The sequence below is a fragment of the Tursiops truncatus genome, chromosome 3 (assembly GCF_011762595.2).
Source record: "Tursiops truncatus isolate mTurTru1 chromosome 3, mTurTru1.mat.Y, whole genome shotgun sequence".
NCBI lineage: Eukaryota > Metazoa > Chordata > Mammalia > Artiodactyla > Delphinidae > Tursiops > Tursiops truncatus.
Window position 1 is genome coordinate 161,371,562 of NC_047036.1, and position 22,526 is coordinate 161,394,087.

At 40.9% G+C, this 22,526-nt stretch overlaps 1 protein-coding gene across 5 annotated transcripts in view; it reads left to right on the forward strand.

The window, feature by feature from the left end:
* The window catches only part of LOC101322171 (uncharacterized), a 41,636-nt gene extending 34,245 nt beyond the window's left edge, over nt 1-7,391 (forward strand). For all 5 annotated transcript variants that reach the window (XM_073803147.1, XM_073803145.1, XM_073803144.1 and 2 more), the window contains 2 exons: nt 132-192; nt 599-7,391. In XM_073803147.1, coding sequence (XP_073659248.1) covers nt 132-192; nt 599-2,585 — 2,048 coding nt within the window. In that variant the 3' untranslated portion in view covers nt 2,586-7,391. The remainder of the gene's footprint in view (nt 1-131; nt 193-598) is intronic.
* Nucleotides 7,392-22,526: the final 15,135 nt, after the last annotated feature.

Below are 22,526 nucleotides of genomic sequence, written 5' to 3' on the forward strand. Positions count from 1 at the left end.
ATGTCCTATGTGGAAGGGAGGATGTTGGTATATAAACTAGGCCTGGTCGCAACCAACAATGAATATAGAATCTAATGATTGTTCTATAATTTCTAATATTTTGAAATCGTTTTTCTGCATCTGCAATTTAGGGAAAAAATGGGAGGATCATGACATTGAAGATCAGTACAAAAACCAGGGGAGAAAACTAAGGTAAGTCACACTCACAACAGAAAGTAGTGCCTTATATGAGGGTCCTGGTACGTGATGAAATTTTAAAAGAAGGGACCTAAACACATAATGCCTGCTTGACATTTATTTATTCTCAGAAAAACTTTCCCCCAAATACTTTCTAATATGTGACATAGATATTTAGTGTTTGGAAAATAGTTCTCTTGGAAACAGTATTAACAAGCCCTGTATGTGAATATCAGTGTTTTGATAATTCCAAGAGTGAAGTCTTCTTGCAGGGCATTTCTTATATTCAATCAAAAACAATTCAGACAAGGGAGATAACCTACAGTTTTGCTATAGATCATAAAAATGTAGTTCAAATATCCTACTAATATTAAATTGTTGGTAAAGAAATCATTACTAACGTGATTCTCATTTTTTACAGAAGTCATGTTGTAGAGAGACTCTGTGAAAGTAAAGAGGGTAGTCAATGTGCAGGAAACTTCAGCCTTATTCCAAAACTCAGTCTGAAGAAGAAAACTACTGGAGTGAAACTACATGAATGCAGTGCATGTGGAAAAGTCTTTATGCATCATTCATCCCTTAATAGGCATATCAACCGTCATAGTGGGCACAAACTGTATGAGTATCAGAAATATGAAGAGAAGCCATATAAATGTAAGGAATGTGGTAAAGCCTTCAGTTATCTTCAGTGTTTTGAAAAACATGAAAGAAAACACAGTGGACAGGAGAACTATAAATGTAAGGAATGTGGGAAAGCTTTTCGTTTTCGCACATCCTTTCAAACACATAAAAGGATTCATACAGGAGAAAAGCCCTATGAATGTAAAGAATGTGGGAAATCCTTTATGTGGCTTACAACCTTTCAAAGACACATGATAACGCACACTGGAGATACTCCTTATAAATGTAAGGAATGTGGGAAACCCTTTAAGTGGCTCACAACCTTTCGGAGACACATGATAACACACACTGGAGATGCTCCTTATAAATGTAAGGAATGTGGGAAAGTCTTTACTTTTTTAAGTGCACTACAAATACATGAAAAAACCCACATGGGAGAGAAACCCTATCAATGTAAACAATGTGGAAAAGCCTTTAGATATCGTCGAACTTTTCAAACACATGAAAGGACTCACACAGGAGAGAAACCCTATGAATGTAAGCAATGTGGTAAAGCTTTTATTTCCCGTGTAGGATTACAAAACCATGAAAGAAATCACAATGGAAAGAAATTCTATGAATGTAAAAGATGTAGTAAAGCATTCAGTTATTCCAGTTCTCTTCGAAAACATGAAAGAAATCATACTGGAGAGAAACCCTATGAATGTAAGGATTGTGGAAAAGGTTTTATTTTTCTCTCAAGCCTTCGAGCACACATGATAAGTCACTCTGGAGATGGACCTTATAAATGTAAGGAATGTAAGAAAGCATTCATTACTCCCAGTTCATTTCAAATACATGTAAGGACTCACACAGGAGAGAAGCCTTATAAATGTAAACAATGTGGGAAAACTTTCAATTGGCCCACTTCCATTCGCAGACATGAAAAAAGTCATAGTGGAGAGAAACCCTATGAGTGTAGGCAATGTGGTAAAGCCTTCAGTTGTCCCAGATCCTTTCAAAGCCATGAAAGGAGACACAGTGGAGAAAAGCCTTATGAATGTAAAAAATGTGGTAAAGCCTTCAGTTGTCAAAATTCCTGTCAAAAACATGAAAGAAGTCATGGTGGAGAGAAACCTTATGAATGTAAAGAATGTGAGAAAGCCTTCAGTTCTCTCATCAAATTTCAAAGACACGTGATGAAGCACACTGGAGATGGACCTTATAAATGTAAGGAGTATGGGAAAGTCTTTGATTGTCCCAATTACTTTCAAAGTCATGAAAGGATTCACAGTGTAGAAAAGCCCTATGAATGTAAGGGATGTTGTAAAACCTTCAGTACTCCTAGGTCCCTTCGAAGACATGAAAGAACTCATACTGGAGAGAAACCTCATGCATGTAAGGAATGTGGTAAAGCCTTCAGTTATCCCAGTTTCCTTCAAAAACATGAAAGAAGTCATACTGGGGAGAAACCCTATCAATGTAAACAATGTGGTAAAGCCGTCAGTTATCTCAGTTCCCTTCGAAGTCATGAAAGGACTCATAGTGGAGAGAAACCTTATGAATGTAAGGAATGTGGGAAAGCATTCATTTTTCTCTCAAAATTTCATTTACACATGATAAAGCACACTGGAGTTGGATCTTATACATGTAAGAAATGTGGGAAACCCTTCGATTGTCCCAGTTCATTACAAAACCATGAAAGAACTCACACTGGAGAGAAACCGTATGAATGTAAGAATTGTAGTAAAGCCTTCAGTCATCTCCGTTCTTTACGAAACCATGAAAGAACTCATATTGGAGAGTAGCGCTTGGGAAAGCCTTCAGTTCTGTCACTAAAATTCCAAGACATGTGGTGAAGCACACTGGAGATGGACCTAATAGTGTAAGGAATGTGGGAAGGCCTTCGATTTTTTTCAGTTCATTATGAAATCATGAAAGAACACACTGGAGCGAAACCACACGAATGTGAAAATTATACGAAAGCCTTCGATTGTCCCAGTTCTGTTCAAAACCATGAAAATCCTCATAATGGAAAGTAGGCCTATGAATGTCAGGAATGTAGGAGAACCTTCAGTAGTCCCAGTTCATTTTGAATACAAAAAAAGAATTCACACTGGAGAGAAACCCTGTGAATGCAAAATGTATGGTAAAGCCCTCAACAATTCCTATTATGTTCAAATATGTGAAAGAACTCTTACCAGAAACTGAACGTAAGGAATATTGGAAAGCCTTTATCACACAACATTTTAAGGACACAAGACGGTGCACACCATGTAAGCATGAGGAATTGGGGAAGTTTTCAGTCCCATTTTCTTGGGAGAGAACTCACTCTAGAGAGAATTCTGTTAAATATAAACAATATATGAAAACCTTCATTTGCCCTACATCCTTACAAAACCATGTGAGAATGTACACTGGATAGATACCAAGTAACTGAAAAGTAAGACAAACTATTCAGTTGAAACACATATTTTTGTAGTCATGTGAAAACTGCACTGGAAAAAACTCATGTTAATGTAAGTAATATGGGTAAGCCTGGTACAAATTAATTCATGTAGAATACTCAAAGTTACAGTATGGAAGAAGTGTTATAAACTTTAAACATACATTGTTCTTATCAGTGGCACATTCTTAAAATTATTATCTGTAGTATGGAGTAGTACTTACTTCTGCAAGTAAATATTGAGGTAAGATAATTCTGTAGGTACTCTTTAGGCAATTGTTCCTAAGTTTAATAGGTAATTTTATCCTTTACTCAGTAAAATTTTTGTTTTTATTTTGAAGACTCTTTGATCCATGGGTGAATTGAAGTGCACTTCTAATATGTAAGTGGGGTTAATTTTTATATAATACTCTTCTGCAAATAAGAGAACACTGAAAAATGACACTTTGGTACTTGTTTGTTTATTGTACTGGCCTCCTGCGGCAAGTACTCAACATCCCTTATACATTATATACATATTCCACCTTTACTTCTTAAGAGAAAACTAACTTTTCATTGGCCTGAAGAGCTTTATTCCATTTCTTTGCTAACAATGAGTTGGCATATATTTGTAAGTATGCAAAGTTCATCATATACTCTCATGTGAATTATTGTTTTCATCTTTTGTCCTTTGTTACTTGTCATTCCTTCTGGCTGGGATTTGGGCTATGGAATTTGCATTAAGAGAGACCTGTGAGGGCTTCCCTGGTGGCGCAGTGGTTGAGGGTCCACCTGCCAATGCAGGGGACACAGGTTCGTGCCCCCGTCCAGGAGGGTCCCACATGCCACGGAGCGGCTGGGCCCATGAGCAATGGCCACTGGGCCTGCATGTTCGGGGCCTGTGCTCCGTGACGGGAGAGGCCACGGCAGTGAGAGGCCCACGTACTGAAAAAAAAAAAGAGAGAGAGACCTGTGAGAGGACAATAAAATTTAGAGTTGGAGATGACCCTTTTTGACTCTGTTACGTCAATGTGAGTAATGTTGTGAATTACATTTTCTAGACTCTGTTGCTTTTATGGCCCCATGTTAGAATTCACCAAAGCCTAATTTACAGGTAACTTGAAATGCAGATGTGAAATAGGATTAGGTAGATTTTGGAGCCACTTGTATGGAAAGAGACACACAAGAAGCATAGGGCCTTTGCAGACACTTGCTTCCAGCTCATTTTCCTCATTTTTTGCTCTGCCAGTCAGGAATATTCTCAAAACTGAAGAGAGTCCAAGACAGTGGAGTAGGAAGACACTGAGCTCACCTCCTCCCATGGGCACATCAAAATTACAACTGTTTCCCAAGCAACTATTGATGAGAAAGACCTGAACACTAGCAGAAAAGATCTTCTACAAGTAAAGATAGGAGGAAGGACCCACAATGAAACCAGTAGGAAGTGTGGAGAAATGTTACAGTCAAGACCCATTACCCACAAACAGGAGGATAATTACAATTGCAGAAGTTGTCCCAAGGAGCGAGGGTGTCCAAACCCCACATCTTGCTCCCCAGCCTAAGGGCCCTGCACTGGAAAGACAAGCCCCCAGAACATTTGGCTTTGAAGACCAGCAGGGCTTACTTTCAGGATAGTCAGAGGGCTGTAGGAAATAGAGACTCCACTCTTCAGGGATGCACATAACATCTCATGTGCTCCAAAATCCAGGGCAAAAGCAGTAATTTGAAAGGAGCCTAGGTTTGACCCACCTGCTGATCTTGGAGAGACTCCTAGAAAAGCAGGAGGCAACTGGTGTTTACTCTTGGGACATAGACACTGTGACAGCCCTTTTGGGGCTGTCCACAAGGATACTGGTTCTGACAAGTGTGGTTTTGGAATTGTCCTTCTAGCTTATTAGCACAAGAGACCTGCGCTACCCACCAGCCTGTTGGCACCAGTATTGGGATACCTCAGGCCAAGCAGCTAGCCAGGTGGGGATGCAGCTGGCCCACTCACCATATGGCCAGCTGCCTTAAGATACATTGAGACCCCAGTTGCCCTGGCACTGCCTCTGGGACCCCTGAGGCCCCACAGCCAGCTGTTGGGGCCCAACCCAATATACCAGTGGGCCTACACCAGGATCCAGCCCCATTCACCAGTGGGCCAGTACCAGCTTTGGGACACCCCAGACCTTGTAGCCGTCTGTGACAGAAATAAGCCCTGCTCACCAGTGGGCTGACACCAACTCTGAGACCCCCAGCTTACTGTAGCCAAAGACCTCAGGATCTGGCTCCACCCACCAGTGAGCTGGCATTAACCCCAGGACCCCCTGGGCCTCAGCCCCACCTACCAACTCTAAGACACCTTGGACCCTTCAGCCAGCCACCCTGGGATTTGGCCCCAGTCACCACCAGGCTGACAGTAGATTTGGGGGTCCCGAGCCCATGACCTCCCACCCTGGAAACTAGCTCCACCCACCAGTGGGCCAGCACTGGCCCTCAGACCCCCTGGGGCTCTATAGCCAGCCACCTCATGTCCTGACCCTACCTACCAACAGTCAGCAACCTCCCCACAAGGCAGGACCTGGCAACCAAGTGGACCAAGGGGCAGCCACACCTAGTCAGCCCACTGCACGAGAAGGACCCACGTAGGGGGCACACCTAGAGCATATACCTCTGGTGTCCAGAGGAGAGAGCACTGCTGGCACACATAGGACGTCTCCTACAAAAGGCCACTTCTGCAACGTCTGGAAACAAGCAATGTGCCAAATACATAGAAATTTAAAAAGCAAATTAGGCAAAGTGAGGTGACAGGAATATGTTCCAAACAAGGAACAAGATAAAACCCCAGAAGTAGAACTAAGGAAGCAGAAATAAGCAATCTGCTTGTTCAAGGTAATGATCATAAAGATGCTCAAAGAACTTGGGAGAAGAATGGGTGAACAGAGTGAGAAATTTGTCATTTTTAACAAAAATTTAAAAAATACAAAGAACCAAACAGTTGAAGAATACAATAAGTGATACTTTTAAATACACTAGAAAGAATCAGTAGTAGATTAGATGATACAGAGGAATGAATCAGCAACTGGAAGACAGAGTAGTGGAAATCACTCAATCTGAACAGAAAATAAGGAAAAAGAAGTTTTTTTAAATGACAGTTTGAGACTTCTGAGACAACAAGAAGCATACTAACATTCTCATTATAGGAGTCCCAGAAAGAAAGGAGAGAAAATGGACGGGAGACATATTTGAAGACATAATAGCCAAGAACTTCCGTAACCTGGTAAGGAAACAGACATCCAGGTTCAGGAATTACAGTCCCAAAAGGACCAATCTAATCCATATTAATTGTATATATTTATATTATAATATATCATGGAATATTACTCAACCATAAAAGAGAATGAAATTTTGCCATTTGCAACATTGTGCATGGGCCTAGAAGGTATTATCCTAAGTGAAATAAGTCTGACAGAGAAAGACAAATACTGTATAATTTCACTTACTTTTGGAATCTAAAAAACAAAACAAACGAACAAACATAGCAAAACAGAAACAGAGTTACAGATACTGTGTCAAACAGGTAGTTGGCAAAGGGAGAAGAGGTAGGGGAGGAAAGAAATAGGTGAGGGAGACGAAGAGGTGCAAACTTAGAGTTGCAAAATGAGTCACAGGTATGAAGTGTAAGGTGTGGGAAATATAGTCAATAATTATATCTTTGTATGGTGAGAGATTGTAACTAAACTTATATTAGTGATCATATTGAAATGTATAGGAATATCGAAACACCATGTTGTGTAACAGGAACTAATAGTGTTGTAGGTCATTTATATTTCAAAAACAAACTCATAAAGAGATCAGATTTCTGATTACCAGAGGCAGGGTGTGGGGGGAAGGGGAAATTGAAGGAAGACAGTCAAAAGGTACACACTTTGTTATAAAATAATTAGTACTAGGGATGTAATGTACAACATGAGAAAGTTGTTAAAGAGAGTAAATCCTAAGAGTTCTCATCAAAAGGAAAATAATTTTTTCTATTTCTTTAAAATTTTGTATCTATATGAAGTGAAGGATGTTCACTAACCTTATTGTGATAATCCTTTCACGATGTATATAAGTTAAATCATACTGTACACTTTAAATTTATACACTGCTGTATGTCAATTATTTCTCAATAAAACTGGAAAAAAAGAGAATATCCTCAAAACCACCACAGACAGTTTGACTTCCATTTGATCAGAGCTGTAGGCTTCCACAGCGTTTTCCAAAGTTCAACATGGAAGATTCAGCACAGTTTGGATTTTCCTGCAAGCCCACTGTGTCCGTCTGGCAGGAAATTTAGACTGTCGTGGTTGAGAATATCCTCTGAACACTGTTCTCTAGACTGTATTCATATAAGCTCTAATTTGTAATAACACCTTGGTCTGTTAATAACTGCTGTTGACTTTGTGCTCCTGATTCCCCTTTGTGTTGCAGTCCAAAAGAACTGCCTGTGAGTTTGTTCCTGTTCTTCACTGTGCAGTGACTGCTCAGACCCAGTCCTTCCATGTAGAATCAGCACCTTCCTCATATCAGGCAGATTCTCAGTGTTTCCTTTTACTCACATCTGAGTGTAATCCCTGAATATGTTTTCAGTTCTCTTTGATTGTATATGATTCAAAGCATGTGCATTAATTTCTGTAATGAGTGCTTTTGTAGCTTTTTCTTAGAAATATTTATTAGAAACAAGCACTCATCTGCTAGGAAATAACTGTGTTTTTCATTTCCTGAGAGGGTATATTAAATATCCCGTTGTAATTATGGAATTTCAGATCAACTTGTAATTTTCTCCACCTAATCATTATACATTGAGTCAATATTATTGTGCATACAAGGGCAGGTATTTTTACCTCAGGCACTTTTTATTTTTTATTCTTTTATACTTATAATTTCTGTCATGAGACTAGTTTCTTATTCATTCATAACACCAAGCACTTAAATCATGGTGTTTTCTGTCCCGTTTTGCCAAGACCACCATGATCACGTCTGTTGTCAAGGAGAAGGAGGGGTGTAATGAGTTCTCATACTAGGAATGACCACAAAATGGGGGGTGTAACAGTAACTGTGCACTTGAGGACTTCCTATTGGATTTTGACTTGTGTCAGATGATTTGATTGCTATTCAAGGAAGCAAGGCATTATTCTACATTGGATGCTGTGAGGAAGTGAGCCAAATTCTGTCATTGGTAATCATAATAGTTATTATCTAACAAGGCAGAAAGAATGGCGTGATGCTGAAGTTAATTTTTTTTTTTTTCTTTTTTGCGGTACGCGGGCCTCTCACTGTTGTGGCCTCTCCCGTTGCGGAGCACAGGCTCTGGACGCACAGGCTCAGCGGCCATGGCTCACGGGCCCAGCCGCTCTGCAGCATGTGGTATCTTCCCGGAACAGGGCACGAACCCGTGTCCCCTGCATCGGCAGGCAGACTCTCAACCACTGTGCCACCAGGGAAGCCCTGAAGTTAATTTTTAAGAAGTACCCATCATTAGTGAGAAGAGGGGAATTTGGGTCATTTAAAATCTTTAGGGAATTCCCTGGCAGTCCAGTGGTTATGACTCCGCACTTTCACTGCAGAAGGCCCCGGTTCAGTCCCTGGTTGGGGAACTAAGATCCTGCAAGCTGCAACTAAGATTCTGTTTTTCTGGTGTGGCCAGAAAAAGCAAAAAACAAAACAAAAACTTTAGAATCTGTTCTCTTTTATTATTTATAGAGATACGGTTTTCATTTTGATCCATCATGGTCACAGAGTAGCTTTGTCTGATGATGGATGTGTGTCACATTTTTCTCTTCAACAGGATATATCTAGGCCTTGTGGGGAGTGTGAGGCCAGCTCCCAGTCATCTGAAACAGGTTTTGCCTTTCTTGTCTAAATACTGAAATATTTCCTGCAGTGTACTGGATGATTTTAAAAGAAGTACACACTTAAAATATATATTTGTAATGACAAACTCCTTAGCAAATTAGATTTTCTTTTGTTATTTCCGTTATGAGTCAAGTGAAGCTTACAAATTTTCAGAGAACACAAACCAAGCAAAGGAAAAAGTCAGGATACCTGGTCCAGTGAAACCTTCTTGCTCAGAGACTAATCTCTTGATGCTAATTTTTCAACATCCTCCTATGCCAGGCAGTGTAGACTGAAAACATATCCAGTTTAGCAAAAATTTTCCAGGCACTCTAGGCTCTGGATATGGAAGTATAAAAGAAGTTCTTGAACTTCTGGGTGCTTATATTTTTGTGGGAAAAGAGAGATGGTTAAATAAGAAACCTTTGCTTTTATAAAAGAATATAAGTGTGTGAAAGGAAAGGAAAGGATGACAGGTGAGATGATAGGGAAGGGAGGGTATGTTGTATATCTTTTTTATGGAGGGTAGTGGCCTCAGTGAGTGAGGATGTCACCACTGATCATTTTTCCACCATCTAACATCTTAAAATACTGAGGAACTGCTTGGATGTGGATGTAAACAATACTTCAGTCCTGCGTTCTTGGGATTAGCAGCAATGGGTGGTATAGACATGGTTCATCTTCATTTTAGCCATGGTTAAAAGTTTTAGTGCATGTGCTGTTTGATCATGGGTTTGGACATGGGTATCTGGGATGTGAGTTTCCCCTTTGCTTTTGGCTATCAGTTTTCATAGTATTTATGCTTCTGATTAGCATTTGAAGGGAATTGAAATTGCCTTTTGATTTGGCATTATCATTTTGCTGCTATTTAGACCGACGGACACAATTTGTACCCCATGAAACTTTCGAGTTCCTTTGGGTTTGAGTAAAGGTCATCTGCACAGCTGTAGCTCATCATTAGTTTTCCTATGAGTAGAGTGATATCTGTGCAAGTCCAATATGATTTCCTCCTTGAAACACCAAAAATAGCTATGGCTGTTTAGAGGGCAATTATCCAAGGAGTAAATGAGGTAAGCTGCAATCAGAGGTATCATTTTGAGTAATATCTGAATGGAGTGGGAAAAGAGGTATATTTGACGTCCTCAAACTAGGATATTTTCTATGCCTTCTTATAAGAGGAGTAGCTGGGAGGTTTATGCACAAAGCCCTCAAAGCTCATTTTTTTTTTCTGTTTTCAGGGATCATATCCGTGTTTACATTTTCACATGTTATGGAAGGTAGGGTAAAAGGTGACAGTTTGGTTTCATTAGACAGCGGTGGAAGTTCAAACTTGCTCCCCTTATTTTTCAGTACTAATTTATGCTTTCTTAGCAGTGTTGACATGTGACTTTACAATTATTAGTATCTCATTTGATCTGTCCCCATCATTCCTCCCACATACAAATGAAGAAAGTTAAGCATGGGGTCTTAACTTAATTCATATAGCTGATAACAATGAAATCTCTCAGTTTTGAAAGCATAATGTGTGCCACTCTTCTGGGCAATGCCAAAAATCGCAAACTCAGAAGAACACAGTTTGTATCAATATGCAGTTTTACAGATAACAGAGTCAAATTTTCCATTAAGACTCAAGGCAATATGCTGGTCAATTTGTATGACATTCTGGAAGAGGCAAAGGTATAGGAAGCTAAAACAGATCAGTGGTTAAGGGTGGGAAGGTTCAGTACAAACAGGAGAGTTCTTTTGGGGTGACAGTGTCCTCCATCTTGATGGTGGTATAACTATACATTTGTGAAAACTAACAACTACGCTTAACATAGTATATATATTGTTAGGAGGGGGAAATTTCTCCCTCTACCTGTGTTGAGTTCTTGTGGCTAAACTAATAATAAAATTGATAGCAGACAGATTAACATGAGAAAAGAAAACATTTTAATTCACACGCATGGAAGTCCCATAGAAATGGGACCTAAGAAGTAGCCAAAGCAGGCAGCTTTTATACTTTTTAGACAAAGAAATAATAAACTTGTGTGGAATTGACAGGACAAAGAAACTTAGGTTTTGGGTGCCCAATTAGTGAAGAATCTAAACAGAGTTTGGGCTTGGGGTAGGGAATTAAAGAAGTAACAGGGTTCATTTCTATAGGCTTCTTCACCAGAATTCTCTATCTTGGGTCATAAGGGTATCCTGCTACCTCCATATGCAAGCAGTAGACCCTTCACGTAAGAGATTTCTTTCCTGCTTTCAGGAAGAGTCAGAGTATCCCTCTTGCGTTATCCATTTCTTTTTTCTTTTTTTTAATTAATTTATTTTTTATTTCTGGCTGCGTTGGGTTTTCGTTGCTGTGGGGGGGGCTGGTTGTGCGCAAGCGGGGGCTACTCTTCGTTGTGGTGCGCAGGCTTCTCATTGTGGTGGCTTCTCGTTGCGGAGCACGGGCTCTAGGCCCGCAAGCTTCAGTAGTCGTGGCACGTGAGCTCAGTAGTTGTGGCTTGCGGGCTCTAGAGCGCAGGCTCAGTAGTTGTGGCACATGGGCTTAGTTGCTCCGCGGCATGCAGGATCTTCCCAGACCAGGGCTCTGAACCCGTGTCCCCAGCATTGGCGGGCAGATTCTTAACCACTGTGCCACCCGGGAGGCCCCTATCCATTTCTTAAGTAACTTTAATTCAAATTAGGACTTCCCTGGTGGTCCAGTGGTTAAGACTCCCTGCTCCCAATGCAGGGGGCACAGCTTCGATCCCTGGCTGGGGAAGATCTGCATGCTGCATGGTGTGGCCAAAAAAAAAAAAAAATCCAAATTAGTCAATATAAAATTGAGGCACATTTTGGCCCCAACAGTGTATACTACTTAATAACTAATAGAAAGCAACAAAAACGCTTTCACGTGCTAGGAGAATGTTAAACTCTCCGAAACCATGATTTTTACATGTTCCACAATTTCTTCTACCCTCTGGGATCGTTCTTCAGAAGAATGGAAGGACTAGGAAAGGAATGGGCCACAACAGGACTTTTCTTGGTACCAAATCTGATTTAGGAAAATCGCTCCAGGGCTACGTCTGCTCTCGCTGTCATTCACATAACTGGTGAGAAAGTAATAGAGCTCTCGGAGTCCACCTCTGAGTTGACTCCAGGTTTCTCGAGTCATATCTTGGCAATGCTGTGGCCTGACAGAAAGGTGCATGTAACAGACCTCCCCAAGTGGAATATGGCTGGGTGTGTCCTAATCTAATCCTTGGACATCAACATCACGTGTTCCCAGAGCTGGTCTTGAGACCATTTCCAGCTTATATTTCCCATCTCTAGCATACTCTGCACCTTCTTACCAGTAAACACGTTTAAATGCAACACTGTCTCACTCTGGCAGTTTTCTTTGTTGTAACTCCAGGTGACTGTGAGGTGAAGCAGTGACAAAACCCAGAACCCATGTCATGAAGCTCAGCGCCCTCAGACACAATATTCCCCGTTGTCACATAAACAACAGCGTTGCACCAACAAGCATGGTTCCACAATAGTCTCAAAACAATAATGTCATAAAGGGACACCCTGCCTTGTCCTAAGTCTAGTAATCACTCAGGCAGACCCCACTGTCAGCAAACCACCCTCCCTTTGTTCTCTGGCACATACTACCCCGTGCTTTCGGCAGCGTATGCACCGACCACGCGCGGCTTCCTCACCTCAGTGTCTGCCTCCACAGAGAGTTGGCTCTCTGCTGCTGAGGCTGGTGTCTACCCTTTCCTGGTGCAGGAAAATCTCTGCAGAACTCCTGACCCGTGGCCTGTGGGAAATGGTGATCTCAGCCAGACCCTCCGCCTCTGGGGCCCCTTTGCTTCCCAGAACTCTAGAATGCAACGCGACACTGTCTCCAAATAAGATGCGCGAAACGCCCGGGATCCCTGAAGTGCACAGGCGCAGGAGGTGGTGCCTCCTCCTTAATCGGAGGACAAGCTCCAGGTTTCTCAAGAGGCAGAAATGGGCGGAGCCATGTCCCCACCTGCTCTTGCAACAGCTTTCAGTGCTTTCCAGGGTCCCAGAAAGTGCTCTCTGTGTGGCTGGGAAACCTGGGGTCCGAGGTCTGGAGGCCGCCTCTCTCCCCATCAGTGGAAGTTCAAGTAGGGGACAGCGATCAAGGGCTCGGTGGGGACGGCCTGTGAGGCGGACCGGAGCGACCTCAGTGGGCAGGTGAGACCTGGGGGGTGATGGATACCGTATGGAGGAGACCTCTCAGAGGACAAGGACATGGAGGCCGAGTGAGAACACAGAAACCTTTGTCGCCCTCATGAGCTTCCAATGGGAAAATAAAGTGAGGAACGGTCACATTGTGACCGGTGCTTTTCTGGAAGTGATTATAGAAGCGTGGGTGCCCTACTAGTAGGTGGTGTGATGAACAAAGCCAAAGAAATATCCCTGTGTGCTTAAAAGCTGACATTCTAATAGAGAAGAAAGAAGATATCTAAGTAAAATTATAGCATATCTGATTGTAATTAGTCCTAAACAGAGAAAGAAAACTGGGGAGGAGTGCAGAGGGCTTGAGATCCATGTGTCTATGGGAGCATCTGTGTGTCTGAGCCATTGACTCTGAGGATTTTGGGTCTGTGTCTGCGTGTGTCCTCCTGTATGTGCCTTGACAACATCCGTATGATTTTGTGTGTCTGCCTGTGGAGTTATGTGTATATATCCTATGAAATCTGGAATGCTTTTATTTCATATTCTTGCCTAATTTCCCTGGTAGCACTTCCCTTACAATGTTAAATAGAACTGGTTAGAGCAGACATCTTTGTCTTGCTTCTGATCTTACGGAGAAGGTGTTCAGGCTCACTGTGAAGTATGTTGTTACCTCTGAGCTTTTTAATGATGCCTTTTTTCAGGTCGAGGAAATTCTCTTCTAGTCATAGTTTATTGCATTTTCCTCGTCAAGGGGTACTGAACTTTGTCAATAGCTTTTTGCATCTAATGAGATGATCATTTAGATTTTAACGTTTATTCTATTAATAGTTTATTAATTTTAGTAAATTTTAGGATTATTTGTTCTAGTTCTGTGAAAAATGTCATGGGTATTTTGATAGGGGTTGCATTAAATTTGTAGATTGCTTGCCATAATAGGAACATTTTAACTATATTAATTCTTCCAATCCTTGAACATGTGGTATCTTTCCATTTATTTGTATTGTCTTCAATTTCCTTCATCACTGTCTTATCATTTTCAGACTCTAGGTCTTTAACCTCCTTGGTTAAATTTATTCTCAAGTATTTTGTTCTTTTTGATGCAATTGTAAATGGTATTGTTTTCTTAAATTCTCTTTCTGATATTTCATTATTAGTGTATGGAAATGCAACAAATTTCTGTATATTAATCTTGAATCCTGCAACTTTACAAATTTATTTCTTAGTTTTAATAGATTTTGGTGGAGACTTTAGTGTATTCTAAGTAAAGTATCATTATCAGCAAATAGTAGCAGTTTTACTTCTTCCCTTTCAGTGTGGATGCCTTTTATTTCTTTTTCTTTTCTGACTTTCGTGGCAAGGACTTCCAGTACTATGTTGAATAAAAGTAGTGAGAGTGAGCATCCTTGTCTTGTTCCTGATCTTAGAGGAAAAGGTTTCAGCTTTTCACCACGGAGTTTGATATTAGCTGTGAGTTTGTCATAAATGGCCTTTATTATGTTGAGATATTTCCTTCTATACCAACTCTGGTAAAGTTTTTATCATGAATGGATGTTGAATTTTATTAAATGCTTTTTATGCTTCCATTGAGATGATCACATGATTTTTATCCTTCCTTTTGTTAATGTGGTGTATCAGACTGATTGATTTGCAGATATTGAACCATCCTTGCATCCCTGGAATAAATTGCATTTAATCATGGTGTTTGATCCTTTTTATACATTGTTAAATTCAGTTGCTAATATTATGTTGAGGATTTTTGTGTCTATATTCCTCAGTGATATTGACCTGTAAATTTTTTTGTAATGTCTTTTTCTGATTTTGGTGTCAGGATAATGGTGCCCTCACAGAATGAATTTGGGAGTGTTCCCACCTTTTCAATTTTTTGGAATAGTTTGAGAAGGATAGTTATTAGCTTTTCTTCATATGTTTGGTAGAATTTCCCTTTAAAGCTGCACAGTCCTGGACTTTGGTTTAGGAGAGTTTTTTAAATTACTAATTCAATTTCACAATTAGTGATCAGTCTGTTCAGATTGTCTGTTTCTTCCTGATTCAGTCTTGGAAGATTGTAAGTTTCTAGAAATTTATCCATTTCTTCTGTGTTGTCCAATTTTTTGACATATAACTGTTTGTAGTGTTCTCTTATGATATTTTTGTGTCTCTGTGATATCAGTTGTAATTTCTCTTCTTTTATTACTTAATTTTTAAAATAAATTTATTTATTTTTGGCTGTGTTGAGTCTTCGTTGCTGTGCATGACTTTCTCTAGTTGCGACGAGCGGGGGCTACTCTTCATTGTGGTGTGTGGGCTTCTCATTGTGGTAACTTCTATTGTTACAGTGCACAGGCTCTAGCCATGTGGGCTTCAGTAGTTGTGACACGTGGGCTCAGTAGTTGTGGCTCATGGGTTCTAGAATGCAGGCTCAGTAGTTGTAGTGCATGGGCTTAGTTGCTCAACGGCATGTGGGATCTTGCCAGACCAGGGATTGAACCTGTGTCCCCTGCATTGGCAGGCAGATTCTCTACCACTTCACCACCAGGAAAGCCCTATTACTTATTTTATTTGGGTCACCTTTCTTTTCTTCTTGATGAGCCTGGCTAAAGGCTTATCAATTTTGTTTATATTTTCAAAAAATCAACTCTTGCTTGATTTTTCTTTCTCTTGTTTTTTCTCTCTGTTTTATGTATTTCCTCTTTGATCTTTATCATTTCTCTCCTCCTGCTGACTTTGGGTTTTTTTTTTTCCTAATTCCTTTAGATGGTAGGTTAGGTTTTTTATTTGAGATTTTTCTTGTTTCTTGAGGTAAGCCTATATCACTATAAATTTCCCTCTTAAAACTCTTTTTGCTGCTCCCATAGATTTTGGAAAGTTGTCTTTTTTTTCTTTTCTTTTTTTTTTTTTTGTGCCACACCACATGGCTTGTGGGATCTTAATTCCCCAACCAGGGATAAAACCCGTGCCCCCTGCAGTGAAAGCGTGGAGTCCTAACCACTGGACCACCAGGGAATTCCCAAGTTGTCTTTTTATTTTCATTTGTCTTGAGGTATTTTCTGACTTCCTCTTTGATTTCTTCATTGATTCATTGTTTTTTTTAGTAGCATGTTGTTTAGTCTCCGTGTGTTTGTGTTTTTCCCATTTTTCTTCCTGTAATTTCTAGTTTCATACCATGTGGTCAGGAAAAAATGCTTGATATAATTTCTGTTCTCTTAAATTTGTTGAGATCTGTTTTGTGGCCTAGCATGTGATCTATCCTGGAGTACATTCCATGTGCACTTAAAAGAATGTGTATTCTGCTATTTTGAGATGTAGTGTCCTGTAGATATCTATTAAGTTCAATTGGTCTAATGTGTCATTTAAGACCACTGTTTCCATATTAATTTCCTCTCTGGAAGATCTGTCCATTGATGTAACTGGGATGTTAAAGTCCCCTACTATTATTGTATGACTGTAAATTTTTCCTTTTATGACTGTTGAGATTTGCTATATTTATTTAAGTGCTCCTATATTAGGTGCATATATGGTAACCAGTGTTATATCCTCTTCTTGTATCGAACCCTTTATCATTATATAATGCCTTCCTTTGTCTTTTGTTATAGACTTTGTTTTCAGGTATATTTTGTCTGATATGAGTATTGCTACCCCAGCTCTCTTGTTGTCTCCATTTGCATGAAATATCTTTCTGTCCCTTCACTTTCAGTCCTGTGTGTCTTTTGATCTTAAGTGAGTCTCTTGTAAGCATCATATAGATGGGTCTTGTTTTTTTATCCAATCAGATAACATGTCTTCTGACTGAAGCCTTAGTCCATTGACGTTTAAATCATTATTTTATTAAAATGATTATTGATTAGTATGTACTTATTGCCATTTGTTCCTTGTTTTCTGGTTGTTTTTGTAGTTCTTCTCTGTTCTTTTCTTTTTCTTTTGGTTTGATGATTTTCTTTAGTGGTATACTTGTGTTCCTTTCTCCTTAGCTTTTGTGTTTTGTAGATTTTGGGTTTGTGGTTACCATGGAGTTTATATATGTTGACTGCTAACTAGATCTACTTGTTTTAAACTGATAGTCATTTAAGTTCTTTTAATCTTCATACTAGCTTATTTAAGTGGTTGATCCACAGCCTTTACTGTATATTTGTTTTTACTGCAGAGATTTTTCCTTTTCTATGAATTCTTACTTCTTATATCGGCCTTCTCTTTTCCACTTAGAGGAGATCTTTTAACATTTCTTTTAGAATCAGTCTAATATTGATGAATCTTTTAGTTTTTTCTTGTCTGAGTTCTTTATCTCTCCTTTCATTTTGAATGATAATCTTGCTGGGTAGAGTATTCTAGGTTGTAGGTTTTTTCCTTTCAGTACTTTAAATGTATCTTGCTACTCCCTTCTAGCCTGCAAAGTTACTGAAGAAAAATCAGCTGATAGCATTGCAGGGGCTTCCTTTTATGTGACTCTTTGTTTCTCTCTCTCTCTCTCTCTCTCTCTCTCTCTCTCTCTGGCCATGCTGTGTGGCATGTAGGATCCTAGTTCCCTGACCAGGGTTTGCACCCACACCCCTTGCAGTGGAAGCATGGAGTCTTAACCACTGGACTTCCAGGGAAGTCCCCTCTTTGTTTTTCTCTTGCTGCCTTTAGAATTCTCTCTTTATCTTTAAATTTTGCCATTTTAATTATGATATGTCTTTGTGCGGGTCTGTTTGGGTTCAACTGATTTGAGACTCTTTGTGCTTCCTGTACCTAGGTATCTGTTTCCTTCTTCAGGTTCAGGATATTTTCAACCATAATTTTATCAAATACATATTTGGCCATTTTCTCCCTCTTTTCTCCTTCTGGGACTCTTATAATGCAAATTTTAGTATGCTTTTTTGTTGTCTCAGAGGTCCCTTTTACTGTTCTTATTTTTTTAATTTGTTTTTCTTTTTGCTGTTCTGGATTATTTCCATTATTCTATCTTCCAGATCCCTTATCCATTCTTCTGTATCACCTGGTCTGCTGTTAATTCCTTCTAGTGTATTTTTCATTTTGGTTATTGTATTCTTTGGCTCTGACTGCTTCTTTTTTATATTTTCTAGCTCCTTATTAAAATTGTCACTGTGTCCATCTGTCCATCTATTCTTTTTCCTTGTTCAGTTAGCATTCTTTTTTTTTTTTTTTTTTTGGTTGTGCTGGTTCTTATTTGTGGCAAGTGGGCTCCTTAGTTGTGGCTTACAGGCTCCTTAGTTGTGACGTGAGAACTCTTAGATGTGGCATGCATGTGGGGTCTAGTTCCCTGACCAGGGATTGAACCTGGGCCCCCTGCATTGGGAGCATGGGGTCTTATCCACTGTGCCACCAGGGAGGTCCCCAGTTAGCATTCTTATTACTAATGCTTTGAACTCTTTAACTGGTAAATTATTCATCTCTGTTTCATTAGTTGTTTTTTCAGGGGTTTCTTTTTTGTTGTTGTTCTTTTGTTTGAAACATATTTCTCTGTCTTTTCATTTTGCTTAACTTTCTCTGTCTCTATGATATTGGGTGAAACAGTTACTTATCCCAAGGTTAAATGTGTGTCTTGTGTGGGAAAGTCCCTATACATTCTTGTGTGCCCAGTGGCTTTGGTTTGAGAGCTGGACCTGAAGTGACCACTAGTTTTATCTCATCACGTCACCTCAGGGTGTGTTGGCAGCTATCACCTTGGTGGTCAATGGGGCTAGAGGCAGAGGGGCTGAAGCCAGAGCTGGGTGTGAGCCAGGGCTTCTCATATGCTGAGTAGACAATACTGCCCTATCAGGGTGGGATCACGTCCAAAGGTACTGGAGCAGAAACCCTCAGGGTCCAGTTCAAGTTGGTTCCATTCCCTCTAAGTGTGTGCTCTCCCCCCTCTCAGTATTGGCACTTTTGCCCCAAAGGGGAGCAGTGCTGGAGCAAAAATGGGGGAAAAAATAGGTAGTTTGGACTTCATCAAATCAATGACTTTTGGGGTTTGGCAAAGATGGCAGAGTAGGAAGACCCTGAATTCACCTCCTCCCATGGGCACACCAAAATTACAAGTATTTACAGAGAAACTATTGATGAGAACAACCTGAAGACTAGCAAAAAAGATCTTCTACAAACTAAAGATACAAAGAAGAAACCACAACACGTTGGGTAGGAAGAGCAGAGATGCAGTATAGTCAAGACCCATGCCCATAGATAGATGACTCACAAACATGAAGATAATTACAATTTCAGAGGTTCTTCCCAAGGAGCAAGGGTCCAATCCTCACATTGGGCTCCCCAGCCCGGGGATACTGCACCAGGTTGAAGAACCCCCAGAACATTTGTCTTTGAAAGTCATGGGGGCTTACTTTGGGGAGAGCTAGAGGGTTGTGGGAAAGAGAGACCAGTCTTAAAGGGCTTATACAAAATCTTACATGCTCCAAGACCCAGGGTAGACACAGTAATTTGAAAGGAACCTGGGTCAGACCCACTTACTGACATTGGAGAGTCTCCCAGAGAGGCAGGAGGCAATTGGGACTCATGCTGGGGACAAGGCGCTGGCAGCAGCCATTTTGGTGGGCTCATATTAGCATGACGACACTGGTGTTGGCGAACACCATTTTGGAATCCTCCCTCTAGCTTATTAGTGCCAGGACCTGGCCCCACATACCAGCTGGTTGGCACCAGTCCTAGCACACCCCAGGCCAAGCAGCTAGCCAAGCAGGGACACAGCCCCACTAACCAGCAGGCCAGGTGCTCTAAGACCCCCTGAACCTCCAGCTGCCCTGAGACCTGACCCTACCCACCAGAGGGTCCAAGACCCAATCTCATGCACCGGTGAACTGGAAATAGTACCAGGATTCCTACAGGCTCACAGCCAGAGATTTCTGGACCTGGCTCCACCCACCAATGGGCTGATACTAGCCCCAGGACCTGACTTCACACACTAGAGGGTGGGCACCAGCACTGAGAAACCCTGAGCCCTAGCCACACCCACCAATTGGCAGATACAAACCCCAGGACCACTGCAGCCAGCTGTGTGAAGACCTGGCCTACAATCAGCAGGCTAGTACCACTCTGGGTTTCCCTGGGCCATGGCCCCACTCACTGGAAGGCCAAGACCTTCTCTGGGACTCCCTGGACCACACAGCCAGCTGTTTCAGGAACCAGCACCAACCACTAGCAGGCTGACACCAGCCCCAGGACCCCTTCTCTGTGCCATAGTCCCATCCACCTTCAGGCTGACACTAGCTCCAAGAACACTGGCCCCGCAGCCAGGCACCCCAGGACATGACTCCACAAACCAGTGGGCCAGCACTAGCCCCCAGAACCCATGGGCTCCACAGCCAGTCTTGTCATGACCTGACCCTGCCCACCAATGGGCCAGGACCAAGACTCCCCTGGATGTGCCATGACCTGGCCTCAACCGTCAGCAGCTATCAACCTCTCTGCACAAGGCTTTCCTGGCAACCAACTAGACCATGGGCCAGCCATACCTACCAACACGCCCATAGTAGTCATCCAACTAAAACAGAAAGACCCACACAGCCCACATGGATAGCACCCCTAGAGCCTATAGCTCTAGTGACCAGAAGGGAGTGTGCTGCTGGGCAACACAGGATGTCTTCTACATAAGGCCACTTCTCCAAGATTGGGAAACATAAGCAACCTACCAAATTCATTGATATAAAAACAGTGAATTAAGCAAAATGCAGCAATGGAGGAAAATTTTCCAAATGAAGGAGCAAAATAAAACCCCAGAAGTAGAACTAAGTGAAGTTCATATAAGCAATCTACCTGATAAAAAGTTCAAGGTAATAATCATAATGGTGCTCAAAGAACTCCAGAGAAGAATGGGTGAACACAGTGAGAAGTTAGAATTTTCTAACAAAGGCAAAAAAATATAAAGAATCAAAAAGAGCTGAAAATACAATAACTGGAATAAAAAATACACTGGAAGGAAGGCACAGTAGTTTAGTTGATACAGAGGAACAGGTTAGCAAACTGGAAGAGAGAGCTGAACAGAAAAACAACAAAAAAATCTTTTAAAATAAGGACAGTATAAGATACAACATACAGCCTACTAATGTTCACATTATAGGGGTCCCAGAAGGAAAAGAGAGTGAAAGGGGGCAGAAATGTATTTAAAGACATAGTAGCTGAAAACATCCATAAACTGGGACAGGAAACAGACATACAGGTTCAAGAAGCACAGAGAGTCCCAAACAGGATTAACCTAAAAAGGATCACAAGACATATTGTAATTAAAATGGAAAAACTTAAAGAGAATATTAAAAACAGTAAGGGCAAAGCTCTAAATTGCATACAAGGCTATCAGCTGACTTTTCAGCAGAATCTCTGCAGGACAGAAGGGAGTGCCACAATATATTTAAGGTGCTGAAGAGAAAAATCTACAACCAAGAATACTCTACCTGGTAAGGCTTTCATTTAAATTTCATGAAGAGATCGAAAGTTTTGTAGAGAAGAAAAATCTAAAAGGGTTTAGCACCATGTTTTGCTGAAAGTTTTACTTTCATTTCAGGTTAATAGGATTCACTGGCAAATAACCACTCCACACTAAGTTAAGCAAAAATTTAAAGAGTTTATTGGATTAACACAAGAATACAGTATATCAATTAAGAAAAGAGTATTATAACTAATTAAGAAAGAATAATAGACGTTTATACATCACCAAATTGGTGAAGCACCTACATCCAGATCCAAGCAGCACTGGGAAGTCCCTGGAAGAGCAATCTGGAGTCCCATGTGGGAAAAAGCCCTAAGCAGTGTGTCTACCCCACAGGTGAGACTTCAGTTTGTTACTCAAAGGAGTCCCACTTCTGGCACCAGGCCCAGAGTGATAACAATCGGCCTACATGCAAATTTGCAGCTCTGGTTATTGTTATAAATGCCTTGGTCTTAACTCATAAAGTCTTGGAGTGTTCTCTGATCCCCTGGGGCTGGCCAGGCCCTCAGCGTTCAAGAAGCCTCCAGACTTACTCCCTATCTTATCTAATGATTTACAAGGTGTGCTGGCACCACCCCTGCTGGCCTGCATGTAGCTTGACACATAACCAGTTTTTAGGCTTGTTGCCCGGTCAGAGAGAGGTGTAGTGCCACCTCTGAAGCCTGAATAAGACTACTTTACTAGCTTCCCCAACACACCACCAAATCAACTTTACAAGAAATGTTAAAGGGACTTCTCTAGTGGAAAAGAAAACACCACAATTAGAAATATGAAAGTTACAAGAGGAAAAATCTCATTGGCAAAGGCAAATATACAGTAAAGATAATAGATGAACTACTTATAAAGCCAGTAGGAAGTGTAAAAGACAAAAGTAGTAAAATCATCTATATT